General features: G+C 51.2%; 1 protein-coding gene across 2 annotated transcripts in view; it reads left to right on the forward strand.

Annotated features, from left to right (window-relative positions):
- The window catches only part of HDLBP (high density lipoprotein binding protein), a 39,080-nt gene extending 25,218 nt beyond the window's left edge, over nt 1-13,862 (forward strand). For both annotated transcript variants that reach the window (XM_030226880.2, XM_009089308.4), the window contains exons 11-28: nt 164-242; nt 869-1,008; nt 1,287-1,391; nt 1,693-1,806; nt 2,137-2,223; nt 2,409-2,540; nt 2,856-3,074; nt 3,883-4,104; nt 4,315-4,533; nt 5,209-5,347; nt 5,876-6,030; nt 6,630-6,734; nt 7,392-7,526; nt 8,062-8,205; nt 8,598-8,783; nt 10,179-10,295; nt 10,712-10,840; nt 11,457-13,862. In XM_030226880.2, the coding sequence (XP_030082740.1) occupies nt 164-242; nt 869-1,008; nt 1,287-1,391; nt 1,693-1,806; nt 2,137-2,223; nt 2,409-2,540; nt 2,856-3,074; nt 3,883-4,104; nt 4,315-4,533; nt 5,209-5,347; nt 5,876-6,030; nt 6,630-6,734; nt 7,392-7,526; nt 8,062-8,205; nt 8,598-8,783; nt 10,179-10,295; nt 10,712-10,840; nt 11,457-11,543 (2,514 nt within the window). In that variant the 3' untranslated portion in view covers nt 11,544-13,862. The remainder of the gene's footprint in view (nt 1-163; nt 243-868; nt 1,009-1,286; nt 1,392-1,692; nt 1,807-2,136; nt 2,224-2,408; nt 2,541-2,855; nt 3,075-3,882; nt 4,105-4,314; nt 4,534-5,208; nt 5,348-5,875; nt 6,031-6,629; nt 6,735-7,391; nt 7,527-8,061; nt 8,206-8,597; nt 8,784-10,178; nt 10,296-10,711; nt 10,841-11,456) is intronic.
- Nucleotides 13,863-18,014: the final 4,152 nt, after the last annotated feature.

Below are 18,014 nucleotides of genomic sequence, written 5' to 3' on the forward strand. Positions count from 1 at the left end.
ACAAGCATGGTACTCTCATCTCAAAGCAGAGGAGTGTTCTGCTCTGCTCACTAGCAGGAGGAGTGCTTGTAGCTAGCAGCTGGAGTCAGTGCCTGCACTGGCAGTGGGCACAGGCAGCAGCAGAGGGGGCCTGCCCTGCCTAGCCCTGTACAATTCTTTGTAGATCAACCGGATGGATTATGCAGAAATCAATGTTGACCACAAATTCCACCGACACCTCATTGGCAAGAACGGAGCTAACAGTAAGTGGGGTGCCTTTCTTATCCTTCCTGTACTCAGACTCTCTGTGGTAGGTCTATCATATCCTGGCTCTGCAGCTCAGCCAGGTGCTGCCTCCATTACATTGCCTCTGCCCTTCTGGAGTGAAGTTGGCACAAGAATATAAATGGGACGGCTTTTATGTCTTGAAAAGTTGATCAATTTACTTTGCTGCGTCCTGGCAGAATTTTTATGTTTTGGGGATGTTGGAAAGTTGTCTTTTTTCTTTTTTTCAAGTTGGTCTATGTGAATTTCATTTTTGAACTCAATTGCAGGGGTGTGGGGGGGGAGAGTAGAAATCTGCATGGTGAGTTTCTTCCCCAAAAGAGACAGATGCTGTCTGGGGAAGAAACAGATGCCTCACTTTGGCAAGTGAACTATTGCCTCTTGATGCCATAGATGCCTCATGTACATTAATTGTACAGATTCCTGTACAGCATGGATCTGCTCTTGCTGAACCCCAGAGTGAAGAGGCACTTTGCCCCTATTCAGCTCCATCCCTCTGGCCTTTCCTCAGAGACTGATGTACTTCTTAAAGCCTCTAGTCAAAGTGTCTTTGCTTCCAAATTGTGCCCTAGCAGAGTGTGTCACCACAGCCCTTGCCTTGCAGTTAACAGGATTAAGGACCTCTACAAGGTGTCTGTGCGCATTCCCCCGGACAATGAGAAGAGCAACCTGATCAGAATTGAAGGAGACCCACAGGGGGTCCAACAGGCCAAGAAAGAGCTGCTGGAACTCGCTTCCCGTATGGTTAGTGGGTTATGATGCCTGGGAGGCCACGGGGTTTGAGCTCTTGTGTTCCCTAGTGACCTTCTGCTAGAGATGTGTGCCCCTGGCCCACTGAGCACTTGGATCTCGTGACAAGTGCCAGTTCTTCTATTCCCTTGGATCCCCTTCTCTGTCAGTCTAGAGTGAATTATATCTGGAGGAAAAACATTGATGACAAGTAAGCTGTCAGGCAGCAAACCGGTAATGACAGTTTTGTGGCTCTCCTGCTGAACACTCCTTGTAAGTGCTGTTCTCCACAGGAAAATGAACGCACCAAGGACCTAATCATTGAGCAGAAATTCCACCGGACCATCATTGGGCAGAAGGGCGAGCGGATCCGGGAAATCCGGGAGAAATTCCCAGAGGTAAGGCTTTCTAGGGGATGAGGGATTCAGAGGGCTTAGTTCCTACATGGGTAATAGACACATGATCAGTAAAGTCATTAATGTAGTGTCTCTGTGAGTATGAGAAATATCTAGCTGGTATGTGTCTGCTCATACATCTGATATATGTGAGAAGATGGTTCTTCTGGCCAGAGACTGCTGACATGTTTACCTGCTTCCAAATGGGAAAGGAGATGTACAGGATCCCCCCAACCTTTGCACCTGTCTGACATGACAATCCTTGTATTTGTTTGAGTTGACCCTAAGTGACCATTTCCTGCAGGTTATCATCAACTTCCCAGACCCTGCACACAAGAGTGACATTGTCCAACTCAGAGGTCCCAAAAACGAGGTGGAGAAGTGTACCAAGTACATGCAAAAGATGGTGGCAGACCTGGTAAGGGAGACTTCTATCTGCTATTCTCTCTTCCATGCCTGGATAATCCTGGAATAGAGGAGAGCTGTAGTGACTTGGCTAGGGCTGGCACACCTCAAGATGAGAGAACTGTGGACATGATTCTATCTGTATGGGGGCAGGCAAGTAATAATCTGTTACTTAAGGGCTATAGGAGAAGGTACATGTCTTTGCTTATTCTTGGAAGTGTCCCATATGGAGAATTCCTTGGGTCTAAGCCTGTTGTCAGAAGCTTGTTTGTCAAGTTCCTGGGATGGGGTCTCACTTGCCAGGATGGGATAATCTTCAGTTCTCCCTTCCTTTCTCTCTTAGGTTGAAAACAGCTTTTCTATTTCTGTTCCCATCTTCAAGCAATTCCACAAGAACATCATAGGGAAAGGAGGTGCCAACATCAAGAAGGTGAGATATCTTTTCTGTCTTCGCTGCTCATTACGATGATTGCCTGCAGTGAAATCTCGTTCACTGGTCTCCCCTGCTCATTGGCAATGCAAAATAAAACCTCCAAGGCCTTTTTTTCTGACATGGGACACCTCTCAAATTATTTTGCTGGGATTATTTCTTTTTTTTTTTTTTTTTGGTGGCAGATCCGTGAAGAAAGCAACACCAAAATAGATCTCCCAGCTGAGAACAGCAACTCGGAGACAATTGTTATCACAGGCAAAAAAGCAAACTGTGAGGCTGCTCGCCACAGAATTTTGGCTATCCAAAAGGAACTGGTAAGTGAAACAACTGGCCTGTGGCAGATTAGAGACTTGAAAACCTAAATATAGGAGTTACAGGAGATACAAATAAAGAGGTACTTGTAGTGGTGCGTGGCAGGGGGGAGACAAATATGGATGTCAGTCTGTTCTTGGTGCTTCAGCTGAAGTTTGTGGCTGCTCATGTGTTCGGAGTGGCCAATCCCAATCCTGCCTCTGGTCAAGCATTTCTTGGCTCTGCTAAGCTCCTGGCAATGTGGGAGTCAGGGGGCAAGCAGAGTCTACAAACACAAAGCTATAGCTTGACTAACATCTCATACTGTCCTCACTTAGGCCAACATCACAGAGGTGGAGGTCTCTATTCCTTCCAAACTCCACAATTCCCTCATTGGCGCCAAAGGCCGCTTCATCCGCTCCATCATGGAGGAATGTGGTGGAGTCCACATCCACTTCCCCACAGAGGGCTCTGGCAGTGATACTGTGACCATCAGGGGCCCAGCCCAGGATGTGGAGAAAGCCAAGAAACAGCTGCTACATCTGGCAGAGGAGAAGGTGAGCCTTGCCTCACAGGGAAGGTTGGTTTGACCAGCTGTTTGTTTTCGGAGGTTGAAGTGATTCCCTCTGTCTGCATGGAAGCCAGACTAGAGGGGTTTGAGTGCAGTTTGGATGATTAAAAGAAAGCAGTTCTTCCATCCTTGTGACGACAGGTTCTTCTCTCATGGGCAGAAGAACTGTCTGTAGTCCATCTCTGGGCAGACTGATGATACACTCAGAGTTAAGACTCCCTGCTTTTGTGCTTTGAATGTTCTTTACCTGCACTTCTCTGAAGCACTTTAATCTGTAGATCTCCTTCACTTTTTTCTTGATATCTACATTTCATTTCCAGTTATTCCATGTCACTGCATATATTCAGATTTGAGAGCTTTTGGTTACAAGACCTTGCTCTCAGTTGTGTCTGACTGACTCAGTCATTTTAATAGCAGGCTTTCTAGGGTCAGCATGTGAACATGTTCTCCATGGGAATTGGTTGGTTGCCTCTGGGAGCCTGGCTTGCAACAGTTAGCAAATGATTGTGTTGCCTTTTATGCAGGTCAGACCCTTCTCCTGGGGAAGTCTGCTCATATTCTTCATTGGTCATGCTGAGTGTACAGTTACTTTTTTGGCCCTGAGAACATCTTTGGGGTAGAGTTTTTAATTTAAGACATTGTATACCTTTTTTACTTTCAATTGTGAGCTGAATCTACTTTGCTTTTGCAGCACTCTGCATGTGGGTGCAGGTAACATATCTACATGCTGACTGTCGGTGCTGGTGGTATTTTCTATTTATTGACGTGTTCCATGGGTCTCTGGCTCCTTTCAGCAAACAAAGAGTTACACTGTGGACCTCCGTGCAAAGCCAGAGTACCACAAATTCCTTATTGGTAAGGGTGGTGGCAACATCCGTAAGGTGCGAGACAACACGGGGGCCCGCATCATCTTCCCCACCTCTGAGGACAAAGATCAGGAACTGATCACTATCATGGGAACAGAGGAGGCTGTCAAAGAAGCACAGAAGGAACTGGAGGCCCTCATCAAGAACTTGGTATGAACTTTTTCTACTTTCTTGCCTCGCACTATTGCAAGGTGTAATGAAGGACCTGCTTGTCCTAAAACCATTTGCTGCCCTTTGTGGGAGCTCAGGAAGAATCTTCCTTACCTTGGGGTGAAGTTGTAAGCTGATTGCTGTTGAGTGCAGCCAACTTGTGCCTATCACCAGGACAGGTGGGGTTGACTAGCTGTTGTGTATCGGCAGGATAATGTGGTTGAAGACTCCATGGTGGTGGACCCCAAGCACCACCGCCACTTTGTCATCCGTCGAGGACAAGTTCTCCGTGAGATTGCAGATGAATATGGTGGTGTGATGGTCAGCTTCCCGCGCTCCGGCACCCAGAGCGATAAAGTCACCCTCAAGGGAGCCAAGGACTGTGTGGAGGCAGCCAAGAAACGCATCCAGGAGATCATCGAGGACCTGGTATGTTGTAGAAAAACTGTTTCTTCTGTACTCTGTTCCCAGTGTCCTGCTGTATGACCAAGCTCTATGTGAACAAGTCCTATGGTGGTTCTTGGATTTGAACCTTTGCTGTCAACCTACACAGTCTGCAGACTTTAGATCCTGGCTCGGGGGTAGTAGCTGGCTCCAAAATGCCAATGCTGCATGAATGAATCTCCTCTGACAATCTTGGTTTTTACGGGTGGAAGTAGGAGGCCACTCCTTGATGTACATCAAGACATTAAAGATTGGAGCCTTCTTGTGTCTCTCTATGTCTGGCCTTGGCCAGTGGTTGCTTTCAGGGGTTTCCTGCACTGCTAGTATTGGGTTTTGGAAGCAGACAAGTATCAAATCTGTTCTTTCCCCATTTATCTTTTTTTTTTTCCTTCTAATGTTTCCTCCTCTTCAGAGTACTAAAGAGTTTGAACTTTGCTCTTGGAAGCCTTTAATGTCCTGAGTTGAAGGCAGCCTTCTTTAAATCCTCTGCTCTTCTAAAAGAAGAACAATTCTTGGAAATTTTGAGTTCTTTCCCTGTCAGCCATTGTTATCTTTTCTGACTCCCCTCTGTGTCCATTTTGGATTTCACCATGCACAAACATCCTGTTTTCTGGTGTGAAAGAGGCTGTATCACAATAGAGCAACTCTGCTTTCCCACAGGAAGCTCAAGTGACAATCGAATGCACCATTCCACAGAAGTTCCACCGTTCCATTATGGGCCCCAAAGGGTCCCGGATCCAGCAGATTACCCGGGACTACGGCGTCCAGATCAAATTCCCTGACAGGGAGGAAAACCCAGGTATACCTGTGGATGCATGGTTGGATGGTAGTTGGGATGATCAATTAAGTGTAGTGTAGCCTACACTGTATACAAGTGGGTGTGTTCTACTTAAAATTTATGGAGAGAACTGACCCCTGGTGTTCCTGCAGCGTCCTTGAATCTGGGTTTAGCATCAGCCTTGTCCTCTTGGGAATGGGACAGTTTAGCCTAGACTCTGTACCAGTGGGTGTGTTCTACTTAAAATTTATGGAGAGAAATGACCCCTGGTGTTCCTGCAGTGTCCTTGAATCTGGGCTTAGCATCAACCTTGTCCTCTTGGGAACGGGACAGTTTCAGGTGGTCAAACAGCAGACCTGGGTGTTGTGAACACGTTGTCACTGCATAGTACAGGGAGAACAAGGACTTACCCTCACAGAAAAGGCTCTATGGGCTTAGTGAGGTCTCTCTGAGCTCTCACTGGTGGCTGAGCCTTAGGATCTGGAGGAGGGAGATGATGAGTGAGGAGGGGGCTCTGTGCATTGAACACGAAACTTTCCATGTTTTCAGCCCCTGTTGTGGAGCCAGCTGTGCAGGAGAATGGTGAGGAAGGTGGGGAAGGCAAGGAAGGGAAGGACACAGATCCCAGCTCTCCAAAGAAGTGCGATATCATCGTCATCTCTGGCCGCAGGGAGAAGTGTGAGGCAGCAAAGGAAGCGCTGCAGGTGTGTGGCTTTCTCAGCCCCTTACCCTGTTAAGGTGGTTATGCTTGGGTGTAATTTTTGGTGGTGGTAGTAAAAGCTGCTCAGTCCAGGTGCAGTGCAAAAGGTCAGTGATATTGGCTGTAGAGGGTGTCTGCACTGCTCAAGGGAAGCCCCTCTGCTGTGTGAGTTAGCCTGGCAGCTTGAATCATAGTGCCTGACTTCGTAATTGCTAGTGGTTGTAAGCAGCCCCAATAGCCATAAAAGCATGACATGATTGTTTTATGGAGCACAGCTGAGAAGAGGAGGAGTCTGGTTGAGGCTGAGTCATTCCAGGTTCAGCAGACCTTGCCATGCTTCTGTAGTGATGTTTTCCAAGTCTCTGCTAGATTGAAGCCAAGGATATAAAAGCAGCCTGTCCCACAGGTGGGGTTTCACATGACTTCTTTTGAAAACATGCAACAGGTCATTTTGGTGTTTCCAGCTGTCCTCTCTTACTGTCAAATTTGTATCCTGACTACAAGGGAATGTACCTCAGCAACGTGTTCTTTTGGGCAAGTATATGGCAAGCTAGAAGTCTGGAGAAGTTTTTCCATTGGTAAACTGTGCTCCATCTCCTGCAGGCTCTGGTTCCTGTCACCATTGAGGTGGAAGTTCCCTTTGATCTTCACCGTTACATCATAGGCCAGAAAGGAAGTGGGATCCGCAAGATGATGGATGAGTTCGAAGTAAGTTGTTGCTCTTCCTTCCATCTCCTCTGTCCTGGAGAATCTGTTAGTGACTGTGTTGGGGGTTTGGACAGTTAAAACATACTCAGGTCTGCCGTGGAATCCAAGGCTCCATGGTAGGAAAGTGATCCCTGGGTGTTTTGGACCCTGGATCCAGGTCTTGGTAGGTTTCGTGCTGAAGCAGTACAGTCAGTGTTGATGTTGTGAGTGTTGCATGACTTGTTTGGTGTCTGCAGGGATTCCCCACCAGTGTGAGAGTTGTTTTCCTCCTGGGCCGTGGGAAACAGCTCTGCTGTGCCTACCCATTCAGGAGAATTCTCCAGAGCCTCTGGGGCTGATGCAGGTTGGCTGCAGTCAGTGTTGTTGAACATATATTTGTTTCCTGGCCTGTCTAGGCCAGCACAGAGGCCAGAGAAACAGAGTTCTATTCAAAAACCATCTAAAAATGGTCCCAGGGTACTGACTACAGGTAGCCCAGCTTGATGGCCTCCAGAGGTCCTTTACAATCTCAGCCATTCTGTGGGTATTTGGCTGCCTGGGTGGGAGCTGGTCTTGGTGCCAGGGGAGACCAGCGAGATGCCAGCTTGCAGTCAGAGGCATCAGAAGTGATACAGAATGAGCAGTGATACAAAATAATAATTTCTACTTGTTACTTAGGTGAACATCCAGGTGCCTGCTCCTGAGCTGCAGTCAGATATCATCACAATCACTGGGCTGGCTACCAACCTAGACCGTGCCAAGGTTGGGCTCCTGGAAAGAGTGAAAGAGCTGCAAGCTGAACAAGAGGATCGGGTAAGGCCTGTGCCTGCCCTTCTTCCTTCCAGCCAAACACAGCTTCAGCCTCTGGGTGCAGACTAGTGGAACACCTCATCTTTTAGGGACATCCTTAGCTGCTCTGTGGGTGTGGAATGGTCATAAATGGTTTACTCAAAGGTAGCTCATTTACCGTGAACTGACAGGAGAGTTTGGGAATGTAACTTTGCACTGTCTGGGTCTCTCTTGCACCTTCACGTACTTTTGAGACACTGGTGGGTGGGAACCTCACTGTGCTGCCAGTCTCTCTCTACCTGTCCTCACTGAATCCTTATCACAGCTCTGAATAAAAGGTTAAGGATGAGTTGGGTGGTTGTTTGCTGTTTGCAGTTTCCCTCTGAACTTGGCAAAAGCACACGGCTCCAGTGAATGGATGGCTTGGGTACTCAAGCATGGCCCTGCAAAATCTGTTCCATGCATCTCAGAAGCCAGGAGGAGATGCTGTGGCTTAAGTGGACATCACTGGCACAGTCATGGTGTGTTCCCTGCTCTCACTTTGCTTCTCCTGTTCCAGGCCTTGCGGAGCTTCAAACTGACAGTCACTGTAGATCCCAAGTATCACCCTAAAATCATTGGGCGGAAGGGAGCAGTGATCACCCAGATACGCACAGAGCATGAGGTCAACATCCAGTTCCCTGACAAGGATGATGAAAGCCAGGTGAGAGATCAGACAGAGTGCAAGGAAGGCTAGTGGTTATCTCTGAGCCTCTTCTCGAGACCTCTGAACTATCTTCACTGCCTTTGGATAAGGTGGATGATGAAGGGGATTAGCAAGGAGAAAGCTTGCTCAGCTGCTTGTGAGCTTGGTTGTGCATTCACATTCTCTGAAAAAATTCCTTTGCCCAGGATTTTCTCCTGGGAAGCTGAGAAGCCTCAGAGAAAAGGAGAACAATTCTTATCTCATTTGCTTCTCCTCTGTTTTGCTCGTGTGGAATGTGTTTGGAGATTGTTTACCCACAGGTGATTGTTTCATTGGATTCTGGTATGAGTTGTGCCATGGGGGTCCCTGCTAATGCAATACTTGGTCTCTCACACATCTCTGTGCCCCAGGCCCAGGACCAGATCACCATTACTGGCTATGAGAAGAATGCTGAGGCTGCCCGAGATGCCATCATGAAGATTGTTGGCGAGCTGGAGCAGATGGTTTCCGAGGATGTGACTCTGGACCATCGTGTTCACGCACGCATCATCGGTGCACGTGGAAAAGCCATCCGTAAAATCATGGATGAGTTCAAGGTGAGCACTGGGCAGTGCCACACAGGCCAGGCTGGGCCTGGGCAGCCACGTTCTCCTGTGGAAAGAGCTTGGTGCTGAATGAGGCTCACATCTCATGGTTCTTGTGTCTGTTCAGCATCTTCAGCTAGAACAGACATGAAAGAAAAGCCAGTGCTGCCCTGTTCACCTTCAACTCCACCAGCATATGAGCAGCATCCCTGGCCCAGGGCACCCTGATATGCCCAGGACACCTGGGCTGTCTGGACACCATAGTCAGACACCAGCTGAAGCATCCCCACACCACCTCAGCTCTGTGTCACATTTCTCTGGGAGTCAGGCCAGGAGCTTTTCCTGTTTTGCTGGAACCCAGACAGAAGTCCAACCTGGGAATGCTTCCTTGATACTCTGGATTAGCTCTGCAAGCAGCGCTGAGTTCTGTCCCTCTCTGGAGCCCTTTTGTTGGGTTTTTTGTAGACAGAGTCCCAGATGATCTTGAGAGAGAGGAGGAGGTGTGTATGTCAGCTACTCTGATTACTGGAAGTGGGCAGCCAGGCCTCTTGCTGGGAGGCTCTGCAAGGAGGCTGTCCCTGGACCCCCCAGCTACTTTGAGCTTAATTCAGGGAATTATTCTGGCTTTCCTCTAGGCCACTGTGGATCCCCTTGACTCTGGGAATCATGGTATATTCTCAGGGCTGTGGATGTGGCAAAGTCTGCTGGCTCTGGGAGGGTCAGGGACCTCTGTCCTGATAGCATATGGCATCAGCAGCAGGCTTTATGCAGGGCCAGCAGTGAATGTGAATATTGAGGGATGGGATTTTGGAGACTTGCATTTTGGCTGGGCTCAGTTATTGAAACAAACTGGTTCCCAAATGAGCAGCCTTTGGGTTTGGTCTTGTCTTATTTAGATTTCTGGCACCCATCTGGAAGGCAGGGTGTGAGAGAGCGCAGTGCTTGTGCATGGGGTGCACTAGGCCATCTCTATAAAGCAATTGTCAGCCAGGATTATTCTGTGGCAAACACAGAAAGCTCATTGTGCTTTGTGGTGATGGATCAGTGGTAAAAATGCTTGCAGCAGTGTGAGGACACTGTCTGGAAATGCAGCCCCTCTCCTGCCTGTACTGCCCAGAAAACTGAGCCTCTGGGACTGAGAGCAGCAGGGGCTGCTGAAATTGGATCCTTACCTCAGATTGCTCTGCTTTCCTCCATAGGAAACTGGGCAAGCTTTGGGGCCAGCTATATACCTGCTCATCCCTCAGTGTCTGAGCTGTGCAGGTCTAAAACAGACTTGTGGCTGTGAACAGATAGTAATTAGGACACTAGTGACAGTGATCTGTGATTCCAGTGACAGGGGTCATGGGAAGTCTCTGGCATTTCAGATGTGCAGGTGTAAGTGTTGTGCTGTTCCTTGTGTTCCAGGTGGATATTCGCTTTCCCCAGAGTGGAGCTCCTGACCCCAACTGTGTGACTGTGACAGGACTCCCTGAGAATGTAGAAGAAGCTATTGATCACATCCTGAACTTGGAGGAGGAATATGTAAGTGTTCAGCAAATCTGTGAGGGGGCTTAGCAAGAGCTTCCCCCAACACAGAGCTGGATGTCTGAACTATGTCCATGTGGTATTTTCTTCCACTGCATCAGAGAAATTGAGCCCTGTGCAGGTGGCGGTCAGCCTCCACTGCAGCTGTCCCTCAAACCAGCTGGACTAATGTCCAGGAGAGGACAGTGAATGAAAATGCTGGGACACCCAGGTTGTGCCTGTTCTTGCCTTGTAGGAGCTTGCACTAGTTAAAAGTTGTGGCCCTCAGACTAGTGCAGCCACACCATTTTTGGTCACTGTAGAACAGGCTTGTGAGCTTAAACAGGTTACAGTGTGGTGAGATGGAGGAGTGGGCATTTTATTCCAGTTTGAGGAGCTATCTAGATCCCCGCTCACTGGTTGTGTTACTGCAGCTTGCAGATGTGGTGGACAACGAGGCAATGCAGGTGTACATGAAGCCCTCCTCACATGAAGAGTCCAAGGCCCCATCCAAGGGCTTTGTGGTGAGAGATGCCCCCTGGGCCACTGTTAACAACGAGAAGGTGAGTGCTGCTTGTGCTGCAGGCTGGGGGCAGAGCATGGGGACACTTCTGTCTATGCTGGAGACACAGCACTCTCTCCCTTGGTGACAGAGAAAGCAACTTTTAGCTGCTCTTTGCGGCCTGAGTACAGGCCTGGGCTCTCCTGTCCAGCTTTCAAAGCACTTCCCAGTGTCTTGTCACTCTGGCTACATCAAAGTGGAGCTGTTGGGGAATGGGGGATCCTTACCAGAAGGTGTCCTGCCAGGCTGTTATTTTTAGGGGTAGGGGTAGGGCCTGGGACTTGAGACTCATGCTGCAGCACAGAACTGGCTCAGTGTTTGCAGCTCTGACTTGGAACATGTGGCAGCTCATCCTCAGCTGCCCCAGTGCTGCTGCAGGGCTGGCCCGACCCTGCTCCAGTGTCCCAGTTACTGAGCTGGGACTTGGAGCCCTTTGCACCTTATCTGCACCGTCCTCAATGTCACCTCTAGATGTCCTGGGGCCACAACGATCCTTTTTGTCCCTTCCCCATTGTCTGTCCTCCTGGGATATCAACGACCCTGCTTAGCTCAGGGCCTCACCATGTAAGTTCACAGCAGGGCAGGAGCTTAACTTGTTCCCTTTTTGTTTGCTCTAGGCCCCTGATATGAGCAGTTCTGAAGACTTCCCCAGCTTTGGGGCTCAAGTGGCCCCCAAGACTCTTCCCTGGGGACCCAAACGATAATGACCTGGAAGCAGAAACTCCTCCAGCCCGCTGACCTGACACTAACCTGCCACAAATACTTCCTGTCTGAAATCTGACCCAGCGGCTGGAGCACAAATCAATTGTCCCAAGAGGTCTCCTAATGGTGTCTGGAGTGCTAGACCCCATCCTGCTCCCCTCAGCTATCACCGTGTCTAGGACCCACCCTCATCTCTTGATGGATATTCTTTCCTCCTTTGGAACAAGACTTCCACTCAGATTCAAACACTAAATGTGTGTGTTTTTGTTAGAAACTTCATAATTGACTCCAAGTGGCTAAGATTTGCAGCTTCCCAAGCGCTAGCAGAGCAATCTGCTCTCTTGAGCATGTCTGACTAGGCATTCTCGCCTTCATTAGGAGACCTCCTTTACTGTGGCTAGGAATCTACTTCCTGTCTCATGACCTCAGGAAATAAATTTCCTTGACTTTCTAAAGCCAAAACGTTTGCCCTCTTTCCTTTGTGTTTATCCCAGGCCTTACCTTACCTTTGTAGAGTGCAATCAACTTTTTTTCCTTTTAACTGCCAAAAATTCATTTAATGCTGATAGCTGACTGTGGGGAGAGAGCTTCAAATAATCTCTAAGGTCAGAAACCTGCTTTTTAAAGAAACAAAACCTTCAATAGGCTGTAGAGACAACAGAGATGGAAGGGGCCAGAACAACGTATGGCTACCCTGGTCAGGAAAACACCTGTGAGCACAGCGAGCGCGCGTCCCCTGCGCCGCACCAAGCACAGCCCCAGCCTGCACACTTGACCAGTCTTCCAGTGCTTGATGACAGACCCCGCTCCTTGTTCCCCCTTCCCAGCAGTGTGAGCAGGCAGGAGAGCCAGCACACGGCAGTGTGGCCGGATGGGACAGGTTTGGCTGGGCCGAGGTGGCTGCAGTGACGTGGCTCAGGAGCAGCTGGTGGGACTCACAGCCTGGAGAAGCTGTAGCTGGCTGTTAGCGCTGCAGCAGCTCGGCCTGAGTGGCAGTCACACCGTTCCTGTTGCCTTCTTTCTACCTCAAACAGCAGTGATGGGGGCCTCTCGATGGTGGTGGCTTAGCAGCTGCTCCAGCTGTCACCTGGGCAGCCATAGCAGAAGCATGGAGGAGAAGCAAGAGGAGCCTTGTGTCTCTGCACAGCTGTGAGAGCTGCTCCAGAGGGAAGCAGAGCTTGGTGGTGCCGAGGCAGGCTGTGAATCCATAGGACTGCATGCTGAGCTAGCACAGGGCTTGTCCCCAGGGCCGTAGCTGTGCTGCAGCTGTGCCGTAGCCCTGGGCTGCAGAGGTTGTGTGAGGCAGGCTTCTGCTCCGACAGCATTGGGGGTTGATGTGTGTGCTGAGCCCTCCTGAGACCTCCATCATGTGGTAGAGGGTGATCCATGATCTGTACTCGGGGCCTCTTGCACCTGGGCCCTGCCACAGCTTGCTCAAAGGATGATGTCTGAGCTCCTCCAGCAAGAGGGAAGCCATGTCTTCATGGAGGGAGGCATGTAGCATGGGCTTTTTGTGTGCCCCCACTTCCCTGCGTTGGTCCTACAGAGCTTGTAGTCTGAGCCATTCCTCTGTCCCAGCTGCTTCAGCTCTTGGACAAGCAGGAGTCCCTAGTTTCTCTTGTCTAGTGCTACTGACAGAGCACAATCGTGGCAGGCTGAGCCCAGCTGCCTTGCCTTTCCCTCCTTGGGACAGGCCGAATATGCCGATGCTTTTCCTTCCTGCGCCAGCTCTTCTTGGCAGAGACTGCTATGCAGAAGTCAAACCAAAACCTCACAGTGCTCTCCTTTAGTCTGAGAACCAAGTGAAACAGACCACAGCCCGTTGTGGGGTGCCTGGTTGCCCCTAAAGGGTGGCCTTGCCTCCAGCACGGGAGAAGGGGAACTAGGGTGGTACCTTCCCATCTGTGTCTGTCAGAAAATGGTTAAATACCCTGTAGCTTAGGTCTGCCCTGCATCACCAAGCCTATCACCCCCTCCTCCTCTTAATTCCCCTGTGCCCTCACCAGTTGCACAGCAAGGCTTGAGTTACATCCAGGGCACCCACTGCCTTGGGCTCATGCCCCACAGCCCAACCTTCCACTCTAAAGAAGGTCATGAAGTGATTGTACCTAGTACTGCCCCCCCAGCACCCTCCTTCCGCAGCAGACTGTGGCATGTGTCCATTTCTTCTCTTTGACGTCTTCCATATTGTACGTTTCCATAGCAATGATCCCTTGGCCTTAACTTTGGAATTTGGAGACTATATGCAAACATGTAAAAAAGGCTCATGAGTATGGATGACACTGGAATTTTATAAATTCTAAAATAAAACCTGAAACAGCTTGGAGTGTGGTGGATGTTATTTCTGCTGGTGGGGTGAGATCCAAGACAGCCCGTGCTGGGCTGGGTTTGGCCAGGGGTTTAAGGACTTTAAGTGTGCACACCTGAGCCTTTGCTGTGGCCTTGCCCTTGAATGGGTGGAACTCATATGGCAAGTGGTGGGTCTAGGGAAGGGGGTGAGAGCAGGAAAGGGGTGGGGGCTGTGCCCTGGTAGGGAAACACAAACCTGCTTGCCTCCAGGCAGCTGATGCCAGGGATGCTGTTGGTGTAAAGGAGGCAAGGGAGGCATCAGCCATAGTCCCTCTTGCTCAGCTACTCCACAGCCAGAGCCTCTTCGGCCGGGTACTGTTGGCACTTCACCTTAACTTCAGGCATGTCAGGTACTGGCCGTGCAATCACACACCCAGTAACAAAACCCAAATGCTGGATGGGAGGTGTGGGTTGGCTGCCATGGTGAGTCTTTACCCTTGGCTCAGCACCACACCCTGGGCCACCCCGTTAGGCTCAGCAGCTTGTACATCAAAGGTGATGATGAAACCCAAGCATACAGCCGGCAGCTGCCAGTCAGTGAAGGGCAGGCTGCCGTCCTGAGCCCTGAATGCTGTGTAGCTCAGGGAGCAAAGTGCAGCAGGTGCTGACTGAACTCCCTAGCATTCCTCCTGCTCCCAGCCTGGCATGCCAGAGCACAGCAGAACCAGCCCTCAGCCAGCTTCTGCTGGGGCCTAAATCTAACAGGTAACCTGGCCCTGATGGAATTTATTCTTCACAAAAGCCCCTCTCTCCACCACCCTGCACACAGACACGTCCAGCCACACTCAGCCCTGGCATGAGTGAGGGCCCTCAGCACCTCAAGGAAGTGGGTGGACCTGGCTAAAAGTCACACTACTAAACAAAATGTTTGCTGTGGCAGAGGCAGAGAAGGGCAAAATCCCAGCCTAAGGAAGGAGGAGCCAGTGAGGCAGGAGTGGGCTCCCACCTGCCTGGGCTTTGCCCTGCAGGACAAAGTCCCATGGTGCGTGCACCAAGGTGAAGTTCATGTGCAGGCTGCTGCTGTGGATGTACCTGTAGTATGCGCGGGGCTGTCCTGAGGGAATGTTGGGGCTCCCCCTTGGGCTGCCCTGAGGGGACAGTGGGGCTCCTCCTTGGGCTGCGCCAAAGGGACAGCAGGGCTCCCTCTTGGGCTGTCCTGAGGCGACAATGGGGCTCCTCCTTGGGCTGCCCTTAGGGGACAGCGGGGCTGCCCTGAGGGGACAGTGGGGCATTCCCTTGGGCTGCCCTGAGGGGACAGTGGGGCTCCCTTGGGCTGCCCTGAGGGGATAAGGCCCCTCAGCCTGCTGGCTGAGGGGAGATGGCACCCGAGCATGGGGAGGCATTCCCGCAGCCCACACCAGCAGGGAAGGCCGGTGCAGGGGCTGGCCAGTTGTAGCAGCGTGTGGCTACAATGAAATCGTATCCAGGGTGGCTACAACCCTTCAGCGACAGCTGGGGAAACAGACGAGACAAGTCTCTCCGCGGTTTAGCACGGGAGTCCATTTTATCTCCGCCCCTCACGCCGTACCGGGGGAGCGGGGCAGGAGGCGGAGGCTCGGGACCCAAGCAGGGCCTCAGAGAGCCGAGAACAGAGAGAAAAGAGAGGAAAACCGACCCGGGGCCGGGCTTTTATCAGGTGTCCCATGGGAGGAGTCTTAAACTCAGATTACAGCCTCCTCACAACAGGAATGCTCCACCTGCTCTGTCCCAGCTGGCACTCAGCCCCTCACTGGGGATCCCCCGAAAGCTCAGGGAGTTTGTGGGACAGCCGAAAACCTGCAGGAGCCTGGCAGAGTCGTGAGGGGACACCCCAGGCTCTGAGCCCAGGAGCGCATCCAGAGCAGCTCCAGGGAAAGAAGGGCTCATCTGGTTCAAACAGAGCTCTTTTCCTGTTTGCCAATGGGGGACAAAAGGGCTGATGATGGTCCCAGACTGGGACCAGGTAGCCCACAGCCAGCTGGCACTGCCTCGGTCCCAGGCACCCTGTGGCCATGTGGGTGCTGCCACTCTGCTTGGACAGTCCCCCTGCCACAGTGCTCCTTGCCCGTATAGCAGCAGCACTCCCCTGGCCTTTAGCCCTGCCCAAAGGCCAGGAACCTGCTTTTCAGGAGCCAAGGAAAGAAGGGATGGGGCTCTGGAGGAGAAGCTCAGAAGCCAAATGAAGTCCCACAGCTGTCCATGGGACAAGAGTGGTGACTGATGTCTCTGGGTCGCCTGGAAAGCAAGGAGGCTGCAAACCCCATCAGAGCCCCACAGAAATGCAGCTGTCCCTGCAGAGTGGCACCCAGGAGCTCTGGGGCACTGTCCTCTCCCCTGCAAGGTTGGGCACTGCAGCCCCTCACCTGCAGAGGCACCCAGAGCTGGAGCTGCTACACAGAAGCAGAGCAGGCTGCAGGGTGCATCCAGCACCACCTTCTTCTCCAGATGAGTCATGTGCTGTGGGGAGAAGGTGACTCCAGGAGAAGATAAAAATAAGGCTGCTGGCACCTACCTGTCTATGTGGGCAGCACTGGGGTGACTGAGCTGGTGTGCATCAGCCTGGCAGAGCTGACCCAGGAGATGAACACAAACACATCACACCCCTGGGTCCACTCCTGGAGGAGGCCCCCATGGCAGGGCATATCCTCCCCTGGATCCAACAATCCACAAATCATTTACCACAAGGGGGTAGAAATCTGGAATCAGGTCACTGGGTGCCTTTTCTGTGTGTATCCCAGCAGAGTGAAGTTTGTCCCTGGAAGTTTCTTCCTCCAGGTCCTGTGGATGGCAGCAGATCCCTCCTGCAAGTCCCTGTTCTCTCAGTGTCCTGCTGCCAGCTCAGCTCCTGGGGATGGTTTCCCACACCAAGACTAAGTCAGAGGCAAGGAAAGGGATCTCATGATGGAACCCAAAGCCATTTTTTGTCCTGCATGTCTCTCTCCTCCAGGTGCTCTTGTGGGGCTGGGCATTGTCTTGTGAGTGAAACAAGGAGCTGAGGGGAGGGCGGGCCTGCTCTGGAGAGGGCTTCAGCCATGTCATTTGGGTGTTCCTAGCAAGGAAAGCAAGAAGTTGGGAGAGCTGATTAACAGGACTGAGGACTGCACCTGTCCCGTGAAAGGGAAGGACTGGAGCACCTGAGTAGGGTGAGTAGGGTGAGTAGGATGCCAGGGCTTGGGGGTCCAGTGCCCTCTGAACATGATGTATGGGCCAGCAGCCAGCTCCAGCCATGGAGCACTGGGGCTTTTCCTGTGCTTCTCAACCTAGCAGACCCTCTCCTGCCCCAGCCTCCTCTCCAGGACAGAAAGGAATCAAACTCCCAGCCAAGCCTTTTCCCTCACCTATCATGGTGCAGCTGTTGCTGAAGACATTGTCCATGCTCCTCTTGTCCAGGACTGCACGCTCCCTGCAATGCCAGGTGTGTTACCATCTTTTTGTGCTGCTTTGTGTGGTCACCAAGTGCCCAGCTGGCTGTCCCAGTGTGGTGGCAGGGCCACCTTCCCAGGAGAGCCTTGGTCTTTTTGAGGATCCCAGCTGGGGACATTCTTAGTGGTGCAATATTTAGAAGCTCAGGCTCTTCATGACATGTTTCCCTCTCTTCATGGCCCGAGAATATTTTCTCTAATGAAAAACATCCATGTCCTGAAAAGCTCAAAGCAACTCATCTCACCACATTCCCAGATCAGTGACATGGATGGGTGCAGGCCCCCCCAGCCAAGCCCAGTCACCACACCAGCTCCACAGCAGAGCTGCCAGTGAGCAAATGCAGCACAGCCCACAAAGAGGAACTAAAATCTTTTACAGGGCCACACTGTCCTGCCTAATATGCCTGGTCTCCAGCTGAAGAAGGGATTCATCCCACTCTTTCAAAGATACAAATTCATGTCAGATCAGAATGAATCAAACTACCACCAAGAGCACATTTTCAAGCACCCCTCCTGTGTTTTCCTTGCCCCCCTGGATGATGACATGGCTGCTGGACAAACAGCAGCAGATGGCAAGTGCTTCCCAGGGTTTTCCAACTGCTGCAGAGATGCAGTTCGAGGGCCCAGATCAAACACAGGTGCAGAGGGACAGCAAAACCACACTGCCATCTTCAGTAGGAGCAGGATGTGATACAGATTTTCTGATGGCAAACACTGTCTGCA

Source organism: Serinus canaria, chromosome 9 (genome assembly GCF_022539315.1).
Source record: "Serinus canaria isolate serCan28SL12 chromosome 9, serCan2020, whole genome shotgun sequence".
In the NCBI taxonomy this organism is placed as follows: Eukaryota; Metazoa; Chordata; class Aves; order Passeriformes; family Fringillidae; genus Serinus; species Serinus canaria.